This window comes from Bremia lactucae, linkage group LG5 (assembly GCF_004359215.1).
Source record: "Bremia lactucae strain SF5 linkage group LG5, whole genome shotgun sequence".
Taxonomy (NCBI): domain Eukaryota; phylum Oomycota; class Peronosporomycetes; order Peronosporales; family Peronosporaceae; genus Bremia; species Bremia lactucae.
In genome coordinates this window covers 3,688,468-3,711,123 of record NC_090614.1, presented here as the reverse complement: position 1 = coordinate 3,711,123, position 22,656 = coordinate 3,688,468, and the positions used below count along the sequence as shown (strand labels likewise).

At 44.5% G+C, this 22,656-nt stretch overlaps 4 protein-coding genes across 4 annotated transcripts; 2 read left to right on the top strand and 2 right to left on the bottom strand.

Moving 5' to 3' along the window:
- Positions 1-91: 91 nt before the first annotated feature.
- Positions 92-1,279, bottom strand: CCR75_001084 (uncharacterized protein; the record flags this gene model as incomplete). The annotated part of the gene is made up of 3 exons (XM_067959189.1): positions 92-903; positions 970-1,039; positions 1,118-1,279. 3 exons carry the CDS (start codon positions 1,277-1,279, stop codon positions 92-94), a joined length of 1,044 nt encoding a protein of 347 aa, XP_067821038.1.
- Positions 1,280-1,984: 705 nt separating this feature from the next.
- Positions 1,985-3,093, top strand: CCR75_001083 (uncharacterized protein; the record flags this gene model as incomplete). The annotated part of the gene is given in 5 exon segments (XM_067959188.1): positions 1,985-2,052; positions 2,108-2,257; positions 2,268-2,430; positions 2,504-2,571; positions 2,634-3,093. 5 exon segments carry the CDS (start codon positions 1,985-1,987, stop codon positions 3,091-3,093), a joined length of 909 nt encoding a protein of 302 aa, XP_067821045.1.
- CCR75_001082 (uncharacterized protein) lies at positions 2,293-7,122 on the bottom strand (the record flags this gene model as incomplete). The annotated part of the gene is made up of 6 exons (XM_067959187.1): positions 2,293-2,337; positions 2,768-2,977; positions 3,026-3,074; positions 3,272-4,458; positions 4,539-6,356; positions 6,427-7,122. 6 exons carry the CDS (start codon positions 7,120-7,122, stop codon positions 2,293-2,295), a joined length of 4,005 nt encoding a protein of 1,334 aa, XP_067821044.1.
- A 12,428-nt stretch (positions 7,123-19,550) lies between these two features.
- Positions 19,551-21,812, top strand: CCR75_001081 (uncharacterized protein; the record flags this gene model as incomplete). The annotated part of the gene is made up of 1 exon (XM_067959186.1): positions 19,551-21,812. One exon carries the CDS (start codon positions 19,551-19,553, stop codon positions 21,810-21,812), a length of 2,262 nt encoding a protein of 753 aa, XP_067821043.1.
- Positions 21,813-22,656: the final 844 nt, after the last annotated feature.

Sequence of the window (22,656 nt, the reverse complement as noted above, 5' to 3'; positions counted from 1 at the left end):
GACACAGCTCACGTTTACGTGCATCATTATAAGAATGACTGGTAAATGGTACCAAGGCGCAATATGGCCATCTCGCCTACCTTTGGTCTCGTTAACTCGGCTTGGGCTTCTTACTCCGTGTGTCCTGGAAGCTTGTCATGCCTTGACCACTCCCCACGACGCCTACACGTCCTTGCACAGTATCCGGTGACGCAAACATGCTCGAGCCGCGCTTCGATAGCACGCCACTGACGCCTTGTTTCAAGCCTTTTTTCTTGGCTTTAAATTGAAACGATTTCCAGCCGTGTTGCTTGAGATTGCGTTCATTGTCAATATTTTTATGGCGATTGAGGCTCTTGATCGCACGCAAGCGTTTGCGCTTCCGCTCTTTCTCGGCTTCTGTATCAGAAGGCAAGATTTGAAGATTTTCGGGGATTTTAATGGGCTTGAAAAGTACCGCAGGGGCGACTTTCGGTGCAGCTTCAGTACTATTACTTGCGCTAGCACCATCATCTGCGTTAGTCGTGCTAGCTTGTGGATCACCAGTGCCTACCTCTGCATCCAGCGATGAAGCTGCTGGTCTCAAATATTCATACGGCACCTCCTCCGAGTTGCCGTAGGTATCAAAAAGCACTTGAAAGCCCAATTCCGTGACTTTTGTGATCGAGCAAGGGTACACCACGGTATCTACATAGTATTTGGCCTGGCAGTGAAAACCTTCTGTAATTGCTTCTTTAACCGGTAGCTCGACAACTTGGTCGATTTCAATTGCTCGCAGCGCATTTTCGTTTAATTCTGCGGTGGTGTGAAAGCCGAGAAACTTTAGATTGTAGCTGCCATTGCGTGTCACCGAGTCGATGTAAGCTGGATACCATACTCCTTGCTGAAGAGCTTCGACCATGGAGCCCGGTTCGTACTTTAGCTCTAAATCATACGATAATTTTGATAAATGTTTTCTTTTTGCGTAATTAATAGCATAATTGGTCGTACCGAGTGGAATTGGCTCTTGAGGTTCCTGAACTACCTTGGGGAAGGACGCAGCGTGTAATTTTAAATCGATCTACAAATTATATAACATGCTACAAATTAGCTATATATGTAATTCCATTAGGCATTAGTTACACCGCAATTGCCGCACCGTCTCCTTGGTAAGCTGAATCACTTCTACGAGGTCCTTGGCGATGCCTAGATACTCAGCATTATCTGGTTCACTCTGTAGGAGCTCGTGGATGTTCTGCAGCTGCTCCGTGAACGTCACGAGTCGCGCCTCGAGCTCTTCTAGACTTGCGTCGGCAGACATGTGGAAAACTAAGAAACCCTCGACTGACGTGTACTCGTTCTGATTGGATAAAACGAATACTTAATCAAAACAAATCGGATAAGTACGCTATTTAAGTACTATCGTCACACAAATTATGTAAATTTTCATTGATTACCACAGACAAAAATATGGAACTGCATGAGCATGACGTCGCGGAGATGCGAATAATCGACATGCCTGGGACGCTATTGGACCAAGATTATGTGGTGCAGCTCTGGCTGCTTAGCAATTGCATCTTCGTATGGATGGGATCGGCCACAGACAAGCCTTGCCTTGGGTGCGTACTGTATCGGTCTGTAGTATTCTTACTATTCTAAGCGTGATAGTGCAGGTCGCTATCAACGGCTATCAGTACGCGCTATAGCCCAATGCCACTCGTCACATCTATTTTGGGGGCCCCGGAGATGGAGGAGCAACAGATTGCACAACGGCTCGCGAGACGAACGGGACGGCAGTGCTTCGTGTCCTGTCAATTGCCAGATCACATCCCGGAGCTCTCGGCATTTGTTGAAAAGCAAATTATCAAACGGTTGACGGACGAAGGAATATTGACTTGCAATAAGTAATAAAGTTTTATTTGAACAAGAAAATATATATTCTTCTCGATCATTGATTCGTCGATACGTTCCCATTTAGTCCAATCAATCGACGAAATTAGCTAAGATATTATTGTACACGGTGATCATGGACGATGCCATCCGCACGCTAAGCATTGAGATGGCTAACGATAAGGATGCATCCTTTATCGGCAAGTACGTAGCTCAAATGCCTTCATCATGACATCTTCTTTACGCTGCCACTTTTTAGGACGGAGGCAGAGCTGGAGATTTTGGCTCACTACGCAAAAATGGGCCGTCGCCGCGCCGCGGTTGGTATGATTTGTGGCTCCTCGATAATGGCGGGGCTTTGGAAAATTTCGAAAAATCAGAAAAGAGTGGCCTGTATCTTCGCTATGATGTGTAAGCAGAGATAATTTTTATAAAGTAAAGTATTCACTGAATCGTTGCTTTGGTAGCTGGTGGCGTATTTGGCGCTTCCTACGGCATCATAAGCATCCGTCAAAACTTATTCTCGGACCTTTTAATGCTCCCAACGGACAAGTCACCATTTGCAGCTCGAGCACGGACCATGTAAGCAAAATTATAAGAGAAACCGGAAATTGTAGAAAGATTAGCAATTGTTTTGAATATTGCTAGTTTGCAGACAAAAATTCCAAACAATTCATTTGTGAAGGAATTAAATGAGAAATTTGAGCGTTCAGCAGCTCACGCGTACGTTTAAAAAAATAATAATTTAATAGCTGACACGATTACTAATATTTCATAATTTGCAGTGATACGTGGGAGCAGGACTCAAACGCACCTACGGGGTTTGACTCCAAAACAGCAAAGACTATTTCATCTACTCCTCGTCAATTTGATAATGCGACTCCTAGTAGTGTACCTCCAATTATTGGGCTGGACTTACCTCGAAAAGCAAAAGATTCCAGTGGTCAAGACCACGACAATTTAAAAGAGCATCAAGACTCGGGAACTCGCTCACCATTTTTCTTTGGTGCAAAGTCGCCTTCAGATGATAATTCGGAATACCACGACCGTGATGCTCCTCTATCTCGTGATTCGTACACGCAATTCTCGCACGAGTCTGGCCGCCCACGATCCGATCAAGAAATGCCCCCTATACTTCATGAAGAAGATGATTATTTCTTTGGCAGTTCTGCCGAACCAGATGCTCCCGCGAAATCCACGACGTGGGATGAAATTCGACGCCGAGCCTCGAAGCAACGCAAATAATTACGTAGTTTTATATAATTTTCGCTTGAATAACATACGTTCTAAATCATTAAAACCAAATATGCTCTATAACTGTAAGCTAAAGAAGATGGCTACATTAAAAGAAATGCAATCCTCGATCAAAATAACACACAAAGTCACTAAAATAAACGCAATAAAAAGTCACAGTTAGTTAAACGTCGTCAGATCAAGCGTCATGGACTTGGATTGCTGCAAGTGAATGTCCTTGCAAATCCCCACCAATGCGTCTGCTTTCTCATAAAACGAATCTTTCAAAGAAATCACAAGGCATTGGAAATTGCACTTGGCAATGTACGTCGACACTTTGTTCACATTGACATTGTCAAGAGCTGCATCGACTTCATCAAGCACGAAAAAAGGAGACGGTCGATAATTGTGAATGGCAAATAAGAGCGCAAGAGCGGCCACAGTTTTCTCCCCCCCAGACAATTCTTCCATCTCACGAAATCGCTTCATTGGAGGCATGGCATTGTACTTCATGCCGGTCAAATACGGCTCTTCCGTATTTTCTAGATTTAAATACGCTGTGCCTCCTAGCGGGTGTTTCGTACTCATCGTCAGCTGCTTGTACGTGGCATTAATTACGCCAGAAATGTGATTAAATGCTTCCATGAAACGATTGTGTCGAGCTTGTTTGACTTCTTCAAACTTAGTGGCTGTAGCCAAAGCCTGTTGCTTGATCCGATCGAGTTCTTCTTCTTCTTTACCAATACGACTTTGTATCGCATCAAACTTGTCCAGCGCGCGCATGTTTGGTTGCATCTGTTCGAGCTCGGACACTAACGCTGCAATTCGCTTTTCATACGCGGCATTCATCGTGTCAAATTCCTTATCATCGACCACGACATGCGCGTCCGGAAGGGATGAAAAATCCACTTCTTGATTTGCAGCTTCATTGCCAAGTAATAGGTCGGAATTCTCGAGACTTGTTGATTCACTCACGTCTTCCATTTCCACATCCTTGGTGCCGGAATCGCTCGCAATCGTCGGCAGTTTGACGTGGTCGAGCGCTGCACGTTTGAAAACTTCCTTCTTGTGGTCTTTTAAGCGCTCAAGCACCGCTTCTTCAGCTGCTATGCGTCGCTTAATCTTGCCTAATCGCTCCTCGTACTTTGTTTTTTTCAAATTGATCTCTTGCAATTCTTTTTCAAGCTCGTTTACTTTCGTCGAAACGTGTTGACGCACTTCCTCTTGCGCACTCCGTTCCTTGCGTAAAGCCGCAATTCTCTTCATTAAACCAGCTTCTTCTTCACCGAGCTGCTTTAAATGCTGCGCTTCTTGAAGTGCTCGATCCTTTGCTGCAAGCATCGGCTTCTGAAAGTCTTGCGACTGCAAATAATCAACCTAAAGTGCTCCAATTACACACACGATGCGTAAGCAATACCCAACATATAGCCACATTCATTCAAACAGTTCATGCTCACCTGGGCACGTAGTTTTGCTTCATGTTCCGTAATTTTGCGTCGCATCTCAATGGCTTTATGATGTCTTTTCAGCACGCGTTCCTCATACACACGAATACTGTCAACGCCAACTTCTTCGCTAAATTCGGCAAACATTTCGTCTTCCACGCTGTGAATTTGATCCTGCAACGCATCAATCTTAATCTTGCGAGAAGCCACAGCCGCCTCATATTTGCTAAGCTCGGGCTCAATGACTTCATTGACCCGTTTTGTAGCATTCTCCATGCGAACTTGTATCTTCGGCCTCTTGGTCTCCGTAATCACCAAATCCGCTTTAGCATGCGTCAATCGACTCGTTAGTCCTTCCAAATGCGTGCGTAGCGTCTGTTGCTTTGCGTACGAAGCACCATGGCGCTCCATGGCGCGAATCGTATCGATTAATTCCTCTTTTTCTTGTTGTAAAGCTACGACCTCCTTCTCGTCCCATCGCCCCGCTCGACGCAGATCGTTCTGGGTTTTTCCTCCCGTCATACTTCCATTCTTACTCACAACCATGCCATTTAACGTGACGGCTTTGACCTTTTCATTCTGACGAAAACAAATGTCCCGAGCCACGTCAATCGAGTCACAAACAACGGTATCGCCAACCGCATAGTGTAGCGCAGGTTCAATCTCGGCGTCGCACTCAATCACATCCACGACCATTTTAATATTGTGTCCTAAGCCACGGAAACGTTCGTTAATCGGTTTAACACGAATCTTGTCCAACGGAATAAACTGCGCACTCCCAGCCCGCGAATCCCGAAGGTACTGGATACAGTCTTGACCAGTTCGATAATCATTCACGACAATAGCCTCCATGTGTTTTCCTGTTGCGACAGTTACAGCCATATTGTATTTACGTTGAATGGGCTTGCATAGTTCGACGAGACGACCACGAACTCCAGGGTACAACCGCTTGAGTGTCTCGAGTGTATCCGCTCGTTTCGCTTCTGCCTGTGACTGTCGCTTATTGTCATTTAAATCCCGCAACTTATTGCTCACGTGGTCCAATTGCTTGGTAAGCTTTTCTTTCTTCACGACTTCAGTCTGTTTTTCCACGTCTGCTGTCTGTACACTCGCCTCGGCTTCTGCAATGTCGCGTTCAGTCTCTGCAATGACTCGCTGCATGCTTTGTATACGCTCGTCCGCTTGCTTTAAATCGTCTGTAAGCATGTCAATCATCTTGGTATTCTCCAGACGTTCTTGACCAAGGGTCTCAACTTGACTCTGATCGGCATTCTGCTGGCGTACGATCGATTCCAATTCATTTCGAAGCAATGCTGTCTTGATCTGCACTGATTCTTTAATCCGATGATACTCTTCAAGTCGCGATCCTTCCAATACAAGCGCGCCCTGAGCTTCGCGTTTGTTGCTCTCACGCATTTGATTAGCATCGAGCTCTGCTTTTGCTTGCTCAAGCTCTTGTAAATCTTTCTTTAGCGCTTCAATTTCGGCCGATTTGCCTTCAAAACGTTGCTTCATCGTCTCCTCGGTGGCTTTTGACTCGGTTTGTTTTCGTTGAACATACTGCATTTGTTCACGAAGACGAATGACTTGTGGTTGCATGTCTTCCATCTCACTTTGAAGATCTTGTAGCACTTTGCGATTCCCTTTTACATCGCGTAGAGTCGTAATCAGCTCTTTCTTCTTCGCTTGGTACATCTCGGCCACAACCGCTTCCTTTTCCACACATTCACGTCCAGTCTCTTGATATTGCCGCACTGTTTCCTGCCGTTGTTTCATATCATCATACACTTGAAACAATTGCCATAAATAGTGTTCCACACGCAAGTCATTCTACAAGCAACATAAGCACTTTTTCAGCAACAGATAACCAACTCTTCAAGCAACTTTAATTCCAACCTACCATGGCCTGCAACTTTAGTCGAAACTGCTCGGCTTCTTCCTTTTGCTCCTTCACGAGCCGCTTTTCCGCCACAAGGCCCTTCTTTCGCTTGTACGCAAAGATCGTGTTTTCTTCTGCAGTATCCTTTTCAATAGCGAGCTTTTCATACGAACTCTTGTATTCATCCGACATGGAAATTTGCTCAAACAATTTCGTGAGCTCTAACGGGCTTTTGCTTGCAATGGACTCGACGTCGCCTTGAAAGACAAGAAAATTGCGTGCTTTAACTAAAATACCAATCTCTTTGAGCTGATTCTGATACGTCTCGGAACTCACGTCGTGGCCGTCAAGTCGGTACGAACCAACTCCTTTTTCCGAAATTAAACGTGTAAATTTGACCTCTTTTTGTAGAGTTTGTGCGGCTTGGGACTTGGAAGGAGGCTTTTCGTCCGCACCAAGCTCGTATACGAGCGTCACAAAGGCGGAGCGTTCGTTTGTATCCACATCGTGGGGTGCACGGTGGATCAAGTCGCGTAATTGGATCGAACGCAGCTGACGCGAGTGAACGCCCAAGACAAACGAGATGGCATCCATGAGGTTGCTCTTGCCGCTTCCATTGGGACCGACAACGGCTGTAAAGCGGTGAAACGGTCCAATGACGTGGTATTCGCCGTAGGACTTGAAATTTTCCAGCTCGAGTCGCGCGATGCGGCCCATGATAGAGAGGTAACCGAGGGATCAACGCTCGTTGCCGTTTGGTGGTCTACTGGTGCGGATATGCATGTGCGATAAAGTGGTTTACACAGTTTTAAGCGAAAACTCCCTATTCGCTAAAAACGTTTGGTGGCTCGAGAATGTAATTTTCACAAATAAAAAGGTTAAAATGCACCTATTTCGTAATTCTATGAGCTCAATAAGTTTGAGTCTGCGATCTCCTGGTTCGAAGCCACCACTCTCTGAAAATTATGTACGATACAAGTGATTGTTTTTTGAGGTCCCTAAGAACTTTATCGTTATCGAGTTAGTACCTTAATGCCAGCAGATGGTAAAGAACAAGTAAAACTTGTATTGCACGATTCATTCGTGCTTAGTGCTGTAAGGCCTCCTCAGATCAAATTGCATGTTTGTATTTCTTCCGCGACCTTTGCAAGTCGAACGGACTAAATCCTCTAGCCTCACATTTTAACTCACCATGAAGTCTGACATGAAAAAGCACCCTAACCGAAGTAAGGTACAGCATAAGATAAACAGCATTTCATGTAACGGGCTAAAGTTGCCCTAATTTTACACAGTCCCCATTAAGTACACTTGGTAAACTTTACAGGTGATGGTCAATTACTAAATGATAGTAATTAGACCCAGCACTCGGGTGTGGCTCACATTGTGACCAATCCTTGTGTATGATATGCAGATAGGTGCATTCACATTAGGAGGGATGACGCCTAGCGTCATCCGTTACGCGAGATATCTTGAAAGATATGCTCGCAATACATATTAAGTGTTATCTATAGAGATGACATTTTTGATTGGTAAAAAAGGTAATTATTTAAAACGATTAAATATAAATCAGTCTGAAAAATACTTTCTACTTATTAAGTGCGCACGAGGAGCCGGATTACCGCTCCCGTGACGACACTTTGAGTACTTAGTGCGTTGGGTGAGATCGCTAAGGCGCCCACCACAACTACCTCACTGCACGCAAGAGAAGCTGTTTTAACCACTTCCTCGCTGTGCTAGGGTGTGTGTCTAAGTAGAGCGTGGCCGCATTTACGGCGTGTCCGCCTGCATCTCAGGCGCTAAAATCATCATGTGGTCACATTGGGTGCCCCTATAGCCAAAAGTCAAATATGTGAGAGTTAATGTACTCCTTTCAGATCTGATCCCGCTAGCCATAATGCTATGTCTGTTGATCTTTTGAACGAGTAGGTAACCACCAATTTAGAGGTCGGTCAAAAGGTTGGCCTTTAGCCCCCAACAGCACTGAAAAGGTGCTTTAATGCTGGGAGTATAATCTTTTGTAGTACAGAGGGCATTCATGCGCCGAAAGCGGTGCATCGCTCCCACTTTCATTTTTAATAAGTCTATTTGGAGATGTAGGCTGTTCAGTTTTATATTTCTCTAGGTGTCGTAACGAGGTGTCCCGTTACGTTAAATATATTTCCTATAAGAGGAACAATTAATACTATATTATGAGAACAGACAAGCAAGAAGTACAAATTTTGATCGTAATTTTGTTTTATTAGTTCCAATATTACCAAATTTAGTCATAGTGACGCAATAAGACATCGGTTTTATTGATTCGGTAATTCAAGTTTGAATCAACGCCACCAATTGTAACAAGATACTAATGTGCGGTGCTCAAGTAGGCGCCATACATAGTCTAATAAAATAGTAGTCGATACAAAATTCATTACGTAGGAACTTAATATATTGATACAGTTGATTTTTTTCTCGATTTAAAGCCTTAGACATTACCTTTAGTAGCTAAGATTTCTTAGCTACTTAGATCCTTCTTCTGCACGACGTGTACGTGAAGTAGTCGAGGCGCCCCAACTTCACTGTAGTCAGTAGTATTGTTATCAGTATGCCCCGTAACACCTGGTAGCCTTCGTAGTTTGTTCAACGGCCCACGCACATTTCATTCATGGATGATGGAGGGAGATTTTAAGCCCACTCAAGATAGCCATCACGCAACGCGTGAAAGGATTACTCCTTATTTGTGATAATGAATGCAGAGCGATCGAACGTATGAGTTCGGTCGTAAGCGAGCCAACCGTTGGCGCTATGCTGTCACTCTGAACTTAGATGAACCACATGCGGCCATAGCTGAGTTCATACAATATGAACTCGACGGGGCCCAGGAAACGGTAGCCTTGCTTCACCAGCAAGGCTCCCAATGCGCGGAGATGTTGAGAAAACAGTGTGATCAACAGTTAGAGCTGTTGAGACAGCAGCATTTACATGCTGCTAGCGGGTCGACGCTTTCGGAAGCGTAAAGATCGTAATCTTTGAGTTTAAGGCAGTCGAAAGCGACTCCCTTTTAAGACGGTTCGTCGAATTAGATGACGCCATTAAAGATTGTTGCATCATCATTGATGCGACAAAAGTGAAATTTGGCATGTCCAACTCAGCCAAACGTGCCAAATCTTGAGCCTTAAGGCGCAAGCTTCACGACCTATTGGTTTTTAGGTCTTTACAAACCGGCTCAGACAAACATTTAAGCCACCACGTGCCAAATTGAGAGCTCGAGCCGAGCTCCTGGATTGAAGTAGACCAAGCGTTGCCTTCACTCGTATGCCCAGCATACACGATACCTGGTTAGTTGTTTCTTTGCTAAGTCATCTAATTGATGAACAAACACAGGTAACTGTGTTTATTGAAGACCTTGCAGGCGGTCCGGTTAAGAATCACCTGTTTTCAGCTTAAACTCTAGTCGCTCGCCCAAGCGATCTCTATAGCAAAATAGGAGGACTTCAGCCTTAAACAGGGTTTCGTCCACTCTGAAACTTATCGTCCTCCGAGACGACAAGAAACGGAGTTTCCGAACCTATAGACCTCTCGTATGTGGAGAGCGAGAAACCTCGCTCTTCAAGCGCAAACGATTGCAAAACTGCAATCGTTGTCAAAAGACGGGCCAGAACGCCTGCCCCCACGCCAAGTGCCTAGAAACACTGAGCAAAATGATCGAACTTTCGCTAGAAACAGCGGAGGGCGTGGATCCGAAGATTTGCAAATTCGCAACGGCGAGGTGAATCGTCAAACTATGGTCGGGGTCAGTACCCTTCTGATCCAGCAACGTCAAAAGAATTTGCAGGCCTTTGACGAAAGTCCTCACACACAAACATTGTGTGTAACTGTCCCAGGGGATGAGGTCAACGTCATCATTCTGATAATAAGAGTTTCAATTAAGTTGCCCCTAGTTGATTGAAGGGGCTCAAAAAAATTTATTACACGCCAATCGCAAGAAGATCGCAGACTCAAAAAATATGAGCGCGATATACCTCTGACAAGGATGACAGTGCGCCATGCAACAGGCGCATCTATAACAGTAAAGAAACGCGTAGTTTAATTCCAATACACGTTGAGGGTAAACCGTACGATGATTATTTCTCGTACTGAATATGGATGACAAATTTGGAGTACAAATTCGATGTCATCCAACGATAACCATGGCTTAAAAAGTACGAGCCATGCATCAATTGGCAGCATCAAGCCGTGACGATGCCTGCGTCACGTTTAATAGTTGGCCATCTGATGAACGTGTTCAAGCGTCCACAAGCTGTGGGTGTCCTACGAGTGAGAGTGGTCGCCTTCCTTTTGATTTAGTTGCTTTCACGACTTCATTAGACCTCAGTAGGAATATTCATCATACTATGGAATACTATGGAGTTAGAGTCCGACAGCTGCGCACAAGCACAGCCGTCGGAGTTCGACAACTCGGATATGTTGAGTGGTTCGAAACAAGGATGCTTGCTTGGAAAGCAACATCCAAGAAAATATTCAACCCCTGTCTTTAAGGAACATCGTAAGTCCTAGATCGACTGGACAGTCGATCGTAGGGATCTCGCTATGGTTGCGCTCCACAGCTAGAGTCAGTTGCGGAGGATATTTCGCAAAAACCTTGAGGTAACAAGTCCTCAAGAATCTGCGGAATTAAGTCTCCCGAAACCTTTGGTCAAAGGTTCCCAGTAACCTTTTTAAAAAAAAGTCCCAAAGAGGTAAGTGAGACATTAACTGTCTTAGTTAACAACGGATCACGTGTAGACGCTTATACACTTGATCTGGTAGCACCTTCGAATTTAACTTCGGGATATCTCAATCGCCAACGGTAGAAGCAAAACGGTTCTTGCGTGATCTGCGTAGTGGCAAAGTCAAGCAGATCTGCGTACTTGTCACAGATGACAAGTACGTGGCCGATATTCGGTCGGCAATAGTATTTCCTGACAACGAACGGATATTCAGTAGCTCATCGATCGACAAAAGTGGCCTCGATGAGAAGATTCGGGTTGAACGATTTACGTCGCAATATTGGGAGTCTTTGAAGACAGATCCTTTGTATAAAATTTTGATCAAATTCAAGGATGTACTCCCTGAATCATTATCGTGCGAGTTGCCAAAGGATAAAAGCACTCGACACGAAATCGACCTGATACCAGGTTTGAATTACTGTGTCATGAAGCAGTGGACATTGCGTCATGAACAAGTATTTGCGATCGACATATTCTTCGCCGATCGGTTGGCAGCGAGCCACGTGACGGAGCCCACCTTCCCACATAGCTCTTCGACCTTCTCTGTGTGTAAAGCAACAGGAGGGTTCAGATTGTGCATGGGCTTAGTAATGCCCCTGCAACCTTGAGCAGATGTGCGACAAATCTGTTTAGATCGGTGCGGGATTTCACACTGAGTTCTTTCTGATGACGTCTTTGTTCAGAGAAGAGCCATGAACGGAAAGTCGGACGTTGAAGTACATCGTACCCTTGTCCAAAAGAATCTTACACTTATGCGTAAGCATAAGCTGTATGTAAATTTCAAGAAGTGCATATTCGCTGCAAGTGAAATACATGTTTTGGGTAAACACGGTGTAAGCCATTTCGGGAAAAGATCAAGGCAATCACCGACTGGCCTATGCTATTCGATGTAAAGGGACTTTGAAATTTCCTCGGATTATAGGCGTACTCACACAAGTACTTCCGTTGTTATGCCAAAATGACAGTACATATTTCCTCTTTAATAAAGATAAATGTAAAGTGGTCATCGAACGCTGATTGTCGGCGTTCCTTATGGATATCAAGCAAAGCTTTATGCAATCGCCAATCCTGGCGATTGCAGACCAAGGCAAGCCATTCCATTGTGACGCCAGCGATTTTGCAATCGGCTGTGCATTTAAGCAATATGACACAGACGGCGCAGAGCGCGTCGTCTGTTATCAGTCGCGTCAGCTTCAACCAACTGAACGCAATTTCTTTGTGCATGAAAAGGAATGCCTTCCATGAAATAAGCACTTGCTACGCTTAGGGTCTATCTTTTGGGAGATAGACCGTTCATTGTTTATAAGGACCATATGTCTTTACGCACAGCCGTAAACAGTCCACATCTCTCGCAAAGACATGTGAGATGGTTGTTCTTTTATGCGAAGCATAACGTTTCCGTGAAATATAAACCAGGGTGACTTAATGTCGTCGCTGATGTCCATACGCGCCGGCCCGATTTTGAGCCGACAGCGCAAAACAACAGTGTGCATAAGCGCACTGTTGGAACAATTATTGTTCCGTCGTCAAGATTACTTGGCGACGCTTAAGAAGCTCAAGATAAGGCTCTAAAAGAGTTGATGGATCATCGAAAAAATCATCACAACATTCCTGGAAGGAATTGTCAAAATTATATCAATCCTAAACGGATTGATACACAAAACGCAATATTTTACTGTATTTCACAGCCATAGCTGGCGACACACCTCGTGTCGTCATCCCCACCCACAATAATTTACGTTTACGCCTCATGTACGAGTGTCACGATGCTCCAATAAATTGGCATCGTGGACGTGAGAAGACCTATAACATTATAAGTCGCGCCTTTTACTGGTCACACCAGAATGAGGTCGTCCGCAGGAGCATACGTGCTTGCGAAGTTTGGCAACGAGTGAAATCCAGTGTTTCATCCCGTGCTCCGTTACAACTTCTGCTATTACGGCAGAGTGTTGGCAGTCCGTATCTATGGACTTTGTCTTCGGTTTTTCAAAGACGATCACAAGAATAATGGTATTCTTGTTTTTGCTGATCGTTTTGACAAGATGGTATATCTTGCTGCCGTCCCGGAGTCAATCACAGCCAACGCGTGCTCGTGTCTTTGTTGACACGATATCTCGACTCCAGAGGTTACTCTGGAGATCGAGACCCTTATAATCGACGATATTACATTATAAAAAATCCTTCTGAACGGATAGGCCAACTACCTTGTGTTACACGCCTGTAAGGTTCAAATCAATCGATTCGTGTGAAGCTTTTAACCTGTCACTCGGGTGAGGTTCGGGGAGTGCCCCCAGTGTGTATGACACACAGGTGCATTTACATTAAAGGGGATGACGTCTGACATCATCCGCGAGTTGATGTATTTAGAATACAAACGCTCGCCAGTAGAAATGCACATCTACAGAGAACTGGTTTTAAAATGAATCCTATCAAATATAGACAAGCCTTTAAGTTTGTTCTTAGTACACAGTGCGCACGAGAAGACAGGAAAACGCATCTTGACATCTACGAATTTAATTTCTTTGTGTTTGGACGCCATAGGCGCCCACCAACTAGCTCGCTGTGCCCGAAGCCCGAAGGTGTGGGCGTTGTAGTGTGAGGTCGCTACAGAAACATTCGCCAACAAAGTAGGTCAACGAAGCTGTGGGGCACCAATAGGCTCAGCGTTTCTTATAAAGCTCGGACGTGTCGATAAAGCCGGCTTCACTGCACTTAATGTAGACATAGCCACTTTCATGCTTAATCTTGTTCTAACTTAATAAGCAAGTACTGGTAAGTACTAGTTGATCTTACACTGGTTACAGTGGAGGCTAAGTGCCTCAAAACTTCACGTACACAGGGGTAAGGGGAAGGTTTCAAAGTAGCCAAGGGTCTTTAGCTACCAAAAGTAATTCAAAGGATTAGAATTTAGGAAAAGCGATACTGTATTTATATATTTAGTTTTCTAACGATCTTATATCTAATGCTGAACTCATTATTTTAATATTTAACTAGTATGGCGCCTCAGTGCGCACCGCACAATCGTGTCTTGAAACGGTTGGCGGGGTTGATTTAGACTTAAATCAACCAATCAAAAGAGCTAATGTCTTATTGCATCAATAATACCAAATTTGGTATTATTGGAACTATTTTAGTCAAAATTAAAAACGATAATAATTTTGTACTTCTTTGTTTATTTCCTCTTATAGTAAATAATTATTGTTATTCCTTTTGTAGAAAATAATACTTATATGACGAGACCCCCCAATCCGCTTCCTTCGTGCGCACCTTAGCCGGTTCATTAACAGCCTCATTATCGGCTACCACATTACATCCCCCATAACCAACAGTCACTATAATAACTAATTTAGGGTGACAGGAAAGATTCTAATGCATTTCCCTGTAATTTGCATTAATGCTTCAAAGCAAAACGCCGATTTTATTTGCGTTGTAGGTTTTGACCGAGACCAAGATGGCGACGAATAAGTCTGTGCACGTGGGCCGAGAGGCCGCTAAGCTGGTAGATGCACGGATCAGTGTAGCTGTCAGTCAGGCAAATATTCAGTAGACGCTAATGCGTCTACTGCTAGGGTTATGTCACCTCCTTATCCCAATGGAGGTGACTGGAGTATGTCATCTGTAATGACATTGCAGGAGACGGTGGCAAGTCATTTGCTACACTAATTGAAGGTGACTGGACCAAGCCACCTGTATTGCCCGCATCAGTATCTACTGTAAAAGCCGCCGGATGACCTGGGGCCGAGTCGGCTTAACCTTTGCGTTATAACGTGACGCCCAGAGAGGTGATGACGAGGTTGTTCGACTCGTCGGACCTCTTTGGTGGGAAGTCATCTAATGGTGACTTCGTGAGCGATGACCACTCTGGTGACGGTAGTATGCGTCACCAGAATTAAGTGTTTCGAAGGATAGAGTGCTGCTGCTAGTTTGCATCACACGAAAAGGATATATTCTAGGTATTGCTCCCAGGGCCAAGTTTACGTTAACGTTAACATGAGCCGCCAGGATAGGGACCACAATACGTTGCGGTTCGCTCCTGAAAGATGCCTTAGTTACCCTCTAAGGGACATCTCATTGGTTGGTTTGGTATGACCAATGATCAATATCATATCTCGTTATTCGACTCATCCAGGCTTCAGTAGCCTGGTGAGGATGAAACAAAATTGTTTTATCGATGCCTTTTCCGGCATCGGTGGTACACTTGCAAGCGAGCAAAGGATGTCAAACCATTGCTTCAAGCTTGGACAGCCTTTGTACATAATGTACAGAACACAGGCCGTGGCGTCTGGCTTGAAAGCTTAAATTCTTTCCACGAACAGTATGAAAATGGACCTTAAAGGTGCACGCTGTAAGTTGCACCGTTCGTCGAGAGATGCAGGTATTTTCTTGCCTCTCGGGGGGGGACTCTTGCCCATGCTGCTTTAAGGGTGCTGGGCATGCCCTTAAGGAAGCATATTCCCTCAAAGATCTACATTGGAGGACTCGCATCTTTTACGAGATGCGTCAAGGGATTGAGAACCTCCAATCTTTTTACAAGCGCGGGAAGCGCTCGTTCTCCGATGTACCTTCTGTTGACGAAAATGGGTCTCGTCGAACTGCAAGAGGAGACCCCGAACATCTGTTGGAAATGAGGTTCACAACTATCATGCAAGGATGGATACCTTCGCCAACGAACGAGATAACTCGTTCGAACCCCCTTTGCCTCACGGTGGTTCAATAAACTTTCAACAAGAAAGCGCTTCCCACCACTTGATACCATCAATGGATGTTGAGGGGGAAATTAAAATATTCGGGCTCGTCAAACGAGGCGAATCCGATCTTTTTTGGGTAGGGTTGCGACACGAGGTGCGTCACCAGCAATGGCTGTATAATAAAATAAAACATTGCGTGTTATATATCGATCTGTTGAGGATCGATACAATTTCGACAACTATTTAACGATTGTTGGGATGGATTTCTAAGGAAATTTATCAGAAAAATTATAGCCTATCTTCTTGATCAGCTCTTGTAAGTCGTCGAGACAAGTTGATGACGAGCACTTATTGTTGCAACAGTGGCCTTATGCTCACTGTTATTTGCGCTGTGGGCTCAAAATCGGGCCGGCGCAAATGGGCATTAGCGACGACACTAAGTCGCCCTGAATTATATTTTCACGGAAAAGTTATGCTCCGCAAAAAATACCATCTCGCATGTCTTTGCGAGAGATGTGGACTGTTTACGGCCGTGGGCAAAGACGCATTGTCCTTTAAAAATGAGCGCTTTATCTCCCAAGAGATAGAGCTTAAGCAAAGCCAGTGCATATGTCATGCAAGGAGTTCCTTTTCAGGCACTGTGTAGTTGCGCTCAGTTGGTTGAAGCTGACGCGACTGATAGCAGACGACGCGCTCTGCGCCGTCTGTGTCATATTGCATTCATGCACAGCCAATTATAAAATCGCTGACGTCACAGACCACGAACGGGCATGGATTGATCTGCAATCGCCACGATGGGAGATTGCATCAAGCTTTGATTAATATTCGCAGAAGAACGCTGACAAACAGCGTTCGAGATCACCTTACATTTTTCTTCGACAAAGAAGAAAGATGTACTGTCATTTCGGCATAATTGCGTGAGTACTTGTGCAGGTACGTCGCTAAACCGAGGAACTTTCTACGTTTCTTTACATTGACTGGCGCAGACCAATCGACGATGGCCTTGATCGTTTTTAGATCCGAACGTACACCGCGTTTGCCCACGACAAACCCATTTGCTTGCAGCGAATATACACTTCTTGAGAATTGCATACAACTTGTTTACGCATACGTGTAAGAACATTTCGGACTTGGGTACGATGTACTTTAACATCCGACTTTCCGTTCATGGCTCTACTATGAACGAAGACGTCATCAAAATAGCTCGGTGGAAAATCCCACACCGATCTTACCGAATGGTTACGCATCTGTTAAATGTCGCAGGGGTATTACGAAGTCCCTGTGGCATGACTAGCCAGTCCCATAGCATACCGCTTGGGGTGCTTACTGCTGTGAACGAAATATCTTGTTCACGTGTAAGGTCCGATAAAATCCATCCATCAGATCCATTAATGAATTGATAGTACCTTTTGACATACGATCAGTGATTACGTCTTTTCGTGGTATCGGCATTTTAGCCGGTACAGTTGCAGCGTTCATTTTATTGAATGCATGCACCATCTGTCATCCTCCTGTTGCTTTACGCACACAGAAGGTCAGAGAGCTATTTGGGGAAGTTGATTACCTCACTGGCACGCTGCTAAGCGCTCGGCAAAGAATATGTCGATCGCTATTACTTGTTCACATTGCAATGGCCATTTTTCATGACACAGTATTTCGAGCCAGGGATTAGGTCGATCTCGTGTCGAGTGCCTTTATCCTCAGGCAACTCGCACGGTAATGATTCAAGAAAGACATTCTTAAATTCTATTAAATCTATATAGAGAGAGTTTTTCTTCAAAGGCTTCTAGGATTGGGACATAAAAAGTTCAATCCGAGTCTTCTCATCGAGGCCACTTTTGTCTATCGATAGGCTACTAAGATTCCGTTCGTTCTAAGGAAATACTATTGCCGACCGAATATCGGCCACGTACTTGTCATCTGTGACAAGTTCGCACATCTGCTTGACTTTGCCACTACGCAGATCATCACGCAAGAGACGTTTCGGTTCAAGCGTTGGCAATTGAGAAATCTCCGAAGTTAACTTCGGAGGCGCTAATATATCAAGTGTAAAAGCGCCTACACTTCATTCATTGTTCACTAAGACATTGATTATCTCAGTTTCCTCTTTGGAAATTATTTCTAAAGGTACCTGAGAACCTTTGACCACAGGTTTTCGGGGACTTAGTCCCACAAAAATTATTTGGGGGGGGGGGTATCCTCCCCAACTGCCTCTTGCTGTGGTTGCGCTACCACATCGAGATCCTCTGCGATCGACTCTCCAGTTGATCTAGGACTTTTGCACTGTCACTTAAAGACAGGCAATTCAAATTTTCTTGGATGTTGTTTTCGAGTAAGAAACCTTGTTTCGTCCCACTTAACTTATTCGAGTTGTCAAACTTCGACGCTGCCTGTGCTTGTGCACAGCCGTCGGATTATAACTCCACAGTGTGACGGGTATTCACGCTGAGGTCTTGTGCAGTCGTGCAAACGACTGAACCACAAGTGAGGCCATCGTCTCACTTGTAAAACATCCACACGCTTGTGGACGCTTTGATACGTTCATTAGCTGGCGATCTGATGAAGAAGAGACATGCATCGTCACGGCTTGATGCTGCCAGTTCATACATGGTTCGTTCTTATTGAGCCAAGGTAGTCCAAGGATGACATCAATATGTGATCCAATCTAGTACGATGAAATCATTAACGTATTGCTTACCCTTTAACGTGTATCTACACGTTTCTTAACCGTTACAAATGCACCTGTTGCTAGGCGCACTGTCATCCTTGTTAGAGGTGTATCGCGCTCATTTTTTTGACTTCTGGCAATTGGCAAGTAATGAAATTATTCGACGCCCTACAATCGACAAGGGACGTAAGTGGCAACTTACTTGAAACTCTTATTATCAGAATGATGTGGTTAACCTCATCCGCTGGGACAGTTACACACAATGTTTGTGTGTGAGGAGCAACTTTCGTCAAAGGCCTGCAAATTCTTTTGACGTTGTTGGATCAGTAGGGCTCTCCGCACCTACTGACCCCGACCGGTTTTCGACTATCCGCCTCGCCGTTGCAATTTCGCAAATCGTCGGATCCGCATCCTCCGCTGTTCCTAGCGAGAGGTCGATCGTTTTGCGAGGTGCTTTGAGGCACTGGCCGTGGGCACTACACTCATAGGCGTAGTGGCCCATTCTTGACAACGATTACATTTTCGTAACCGTTTGTAACTTGAAGAGCGAGGTTTCTCGCTCTCTACATACGAGAAATTCATGTGTTCTGAAGACCTCTGTTTTCTTGTCGTCTCGGTGGACGATATGCACCCGAGTGGACAAAAGCCTGTTCCAGACTAATGTCTTTTTGCATTGATAATACCGAAAAGAGGAAATAGACAAAAACGTACAAATTATTACCGTTATTAATTTTGACTAGAATAGTTCTAATAATACCAAATTATAGGAGATAATTATTGTTATTCCTCTTATAGGAAATAAAATTTATGTAACGGTACACACCGTTACATCGGTCGCCTTCTCTCATAGTAAAAAAACACACTTAAAACACAGCAATCCTTGCAGTAAAAGTTCATAAAATGACCGACTTCTGACTCGTAAAGATCAACAAGTGCTCTTCAATCGGAAATCGTTTGTTCGATTCCATGTATTTTTGACCAATCAAGCCACTCCTTCACCAACCTCGACCACGTCATAAACCTTTCGTGCACGCCTTCGGTATGAAGAAGTTGGTGATCAAGCCCTATCGCCAGAACATGGGCATGGACCCAGCGCGTGCCAAAGAAATCTGGGCATCACTACGTACGGCCATTTACGAGATTTTCTCGCATAACGCGAGCGTGCTTTCGTTTGAAGAACTTTATCGCAATTCATATAATCTCGTGCTTCACAAGCACGGCGACTTGCTCTACAACGGTGTCGTTGGCGTCATCACGGAACATTTGAACGAAGTTGCACAGATTGTATCTAGTGTCACGGATGAGATGCTACTTCGAGCGCTAAATGACCAGTGGGTCGACCACCAAGTCGTTATGACTATGGTCCGTGATATTCTCATGTACATGGATCGAACGTACGTGACGCAAAAGCGCAAGCTTCCAGTCTATGATAATGGTTTGTATCTCTTTCGAGACATTATTATCCGTCACAATAGCGTCCGTGAGCGCTTACGTGGTTGCCTGCTTGGAAGTATTGAGCGAGAACGTCACGGCGAGCTCGTGGATCGGGACCTTTTAAAGAACGTCCTTCGAATGCTCGTTGATCTTGGCGTACATTCCAACACAGTATACGAGATGGAATTTGAGAAAGGTTTTCTAGACACGACACTAGAGTTCTATCGAGCTGAAGCTCAAATGATGCTTGATGTTGCCACTTGTCCCGAATATTTGGAAAAAGCCGAACAACGATTAAATGAAGAAAGCGCACGGGTGTTGCAGTACTTGCATCCGTCGACGGAGCATAAATTAAAATCAATCGTAGAGACTCAATTGATTAAGAATCAAGCCCAAGCTTTGGTAGAAATGGAGGCATCGGGGTGTAATGCGCTCTTTCGAGATCATAAAACGCAAGCTTTACGTCGAATGTACGCATTATTTCGACGTGTACCGAGTACATTGCCAAGAATGAGTGAGTGTTTATTGCAGTATGTTATTAGTGAGGGAAATGAGTTTGTCAAGACACAATCGTGTGCTGACACGGCGTTGGATGCGTCTCAATTTGTGGACAAATTATTAACGTTGCGTGAAACACTCTTGAATTTCTTGTCGAATTGTTTCTTGGAGGATACGCAATTTTATAAATCCATGAAGCAAGGATTTGAGGCCTTTATGAATACCAATACAATCTGTGCGGGGTATTTAGCCCATTATCTCGATGAATTACTTCGATCCAAGAATCGATTTCAAGAAGAAATGGATACTCGTGTCACTCAAATCATTGCGCTGTTTCGGTACTTGCAAGATAAAGACGTGTTTGAAGAATTTTATAAAGTTTTACTGGCCAAACGCCTTTTAAACAGTCGTGGCACATCGGACGAGGCCGAAAAACTCGTGATTTCAAAGCTGAAAGCCGAGTGTGGGTATCAATTCACGTCGAAACTCGAAGGAATGTTTAAGGATATGAATATTTCGAAAGACCTGATGGAATTGTTTAAAAAGGCAGGAAATACTGACCGAAGTACCGGTCTTGAAATTGATCTACCGGTACCTCCCATGGTCTTGTCCGTTCATGTGCTGACAAGTGGTTTCTGGCCCACAGAGATGGCTCCTACATGTGCGCTTCCACTTGAATTGATTCAATTGACTCGAACCTTTGAAGCGTTCTATTACACGCGACATAATGGGCGCAAATTGGCGTGGATGGCCAATATGGGGACCGTCGACCTTCGTGCAACCTTCGCTTCACCTTCAGACAACGCTCTTCATCGTCATGAACTGAATGTATCGACGTATCAAGCCGTGATTTTAATGCTTTTTAACTCGCGGTCTAAATGGCGTTTTAACGACCTATTGGATGTCACGAGAATTCACGTAAACGATCTAAAACGACATCTCATTTCTCTCTGTACGCCAAAGTATAAGATTTTAATCAAAAGCTCGAAAGGGAAGCGTATTGATGAAGCGAGTGATTCGTTCATTGTGAATGACTTGTACAAGTCTAAGTTACGGCGTATACGGATCCCGCTTGTATCGCAGAAAGAAACGTCCTTGTTGCCAGTGGTGACGTTGCATGCCACGAAGGAAGGGCTGCCACCTACGGTCGCAGAAGATCGGAAACACCTCATTGAGGCCGCGATTGTGCGAATTATGAAGACACGGAAGCAAATGCCACACAATCAGCTTATTGCCGAAGTAACGCGCCAGATGGTCGGTCGCTTCACGCCAACGCCTCAGCTCATTAAGCTACGCATTGAAAGTCTCATTGAGCGCGAGTACCTCCAACGTAGCGTTACGGATCGACGTATGTACAATTATTTAGCTTGAGAAGGACAAGACGAATTTGCTAGGTCCGATTTCTTAAAATTTCAGAAAAGGCTTGATATTTTAGTATTCTGTGGTGGGCACTGTAAGAATGAATAATCCGTGGTAATGAAAGCCTAAGCAAGTTTTATAATAAACTAAGCGACAACCATTAAATCATACAATTGACCAAAGCCTGATTCAACGACAAAGTATCGGTCCAGTACGACTGAGAACGTGCTTTCGATCTTATGGATTCAAACTAGAGTAGCATTCCCGTGACTGGCAGGCTCTTTACGAGACAACAAGTCATTAACAGATGCTACAGCTTGGTGTTATGGCAATGCGTCCAACGAATATGTACAACTTGCCACTTATCCCATGGAGGCAGCAGATACGGCAGACTTTTCGACAGAGTGAGGCCGTGGCGGAAAGCCAAGCTTCCTTCACAATCGTCCCATCACAATTTAAAAAGTCAAATTTGAAATATTTTTGGCTGTAGCCAGCTGGAATTCCCTTGCTCAAGGTCGGACGATAGTAATGAAAAACCTATGTAGTTATATCGCATATGGCCTAAGTTCAGAGCATTCACAGCCTAGGCGTTGTCATTTAGCTAAACTAATCTTTGATGACGAGTATTACAGTACTGCGACTTAAGATTATTGACTTAAGGAAGAGAGCGGGAAAAGAGTCGGGTGAATATTCATAAGCTCGTCACTACTTTGACTGCTGCACATATGCGAAGACACGCGCTACAAGGGTGTCCAATCACCCACCACGCACGATAAAAGTCGATCGTACAGACAGGTGCACTCGTTCCTCTCCGATGATTGTATCCATTGCCTTAACGTAGACTTACAAAATCAAA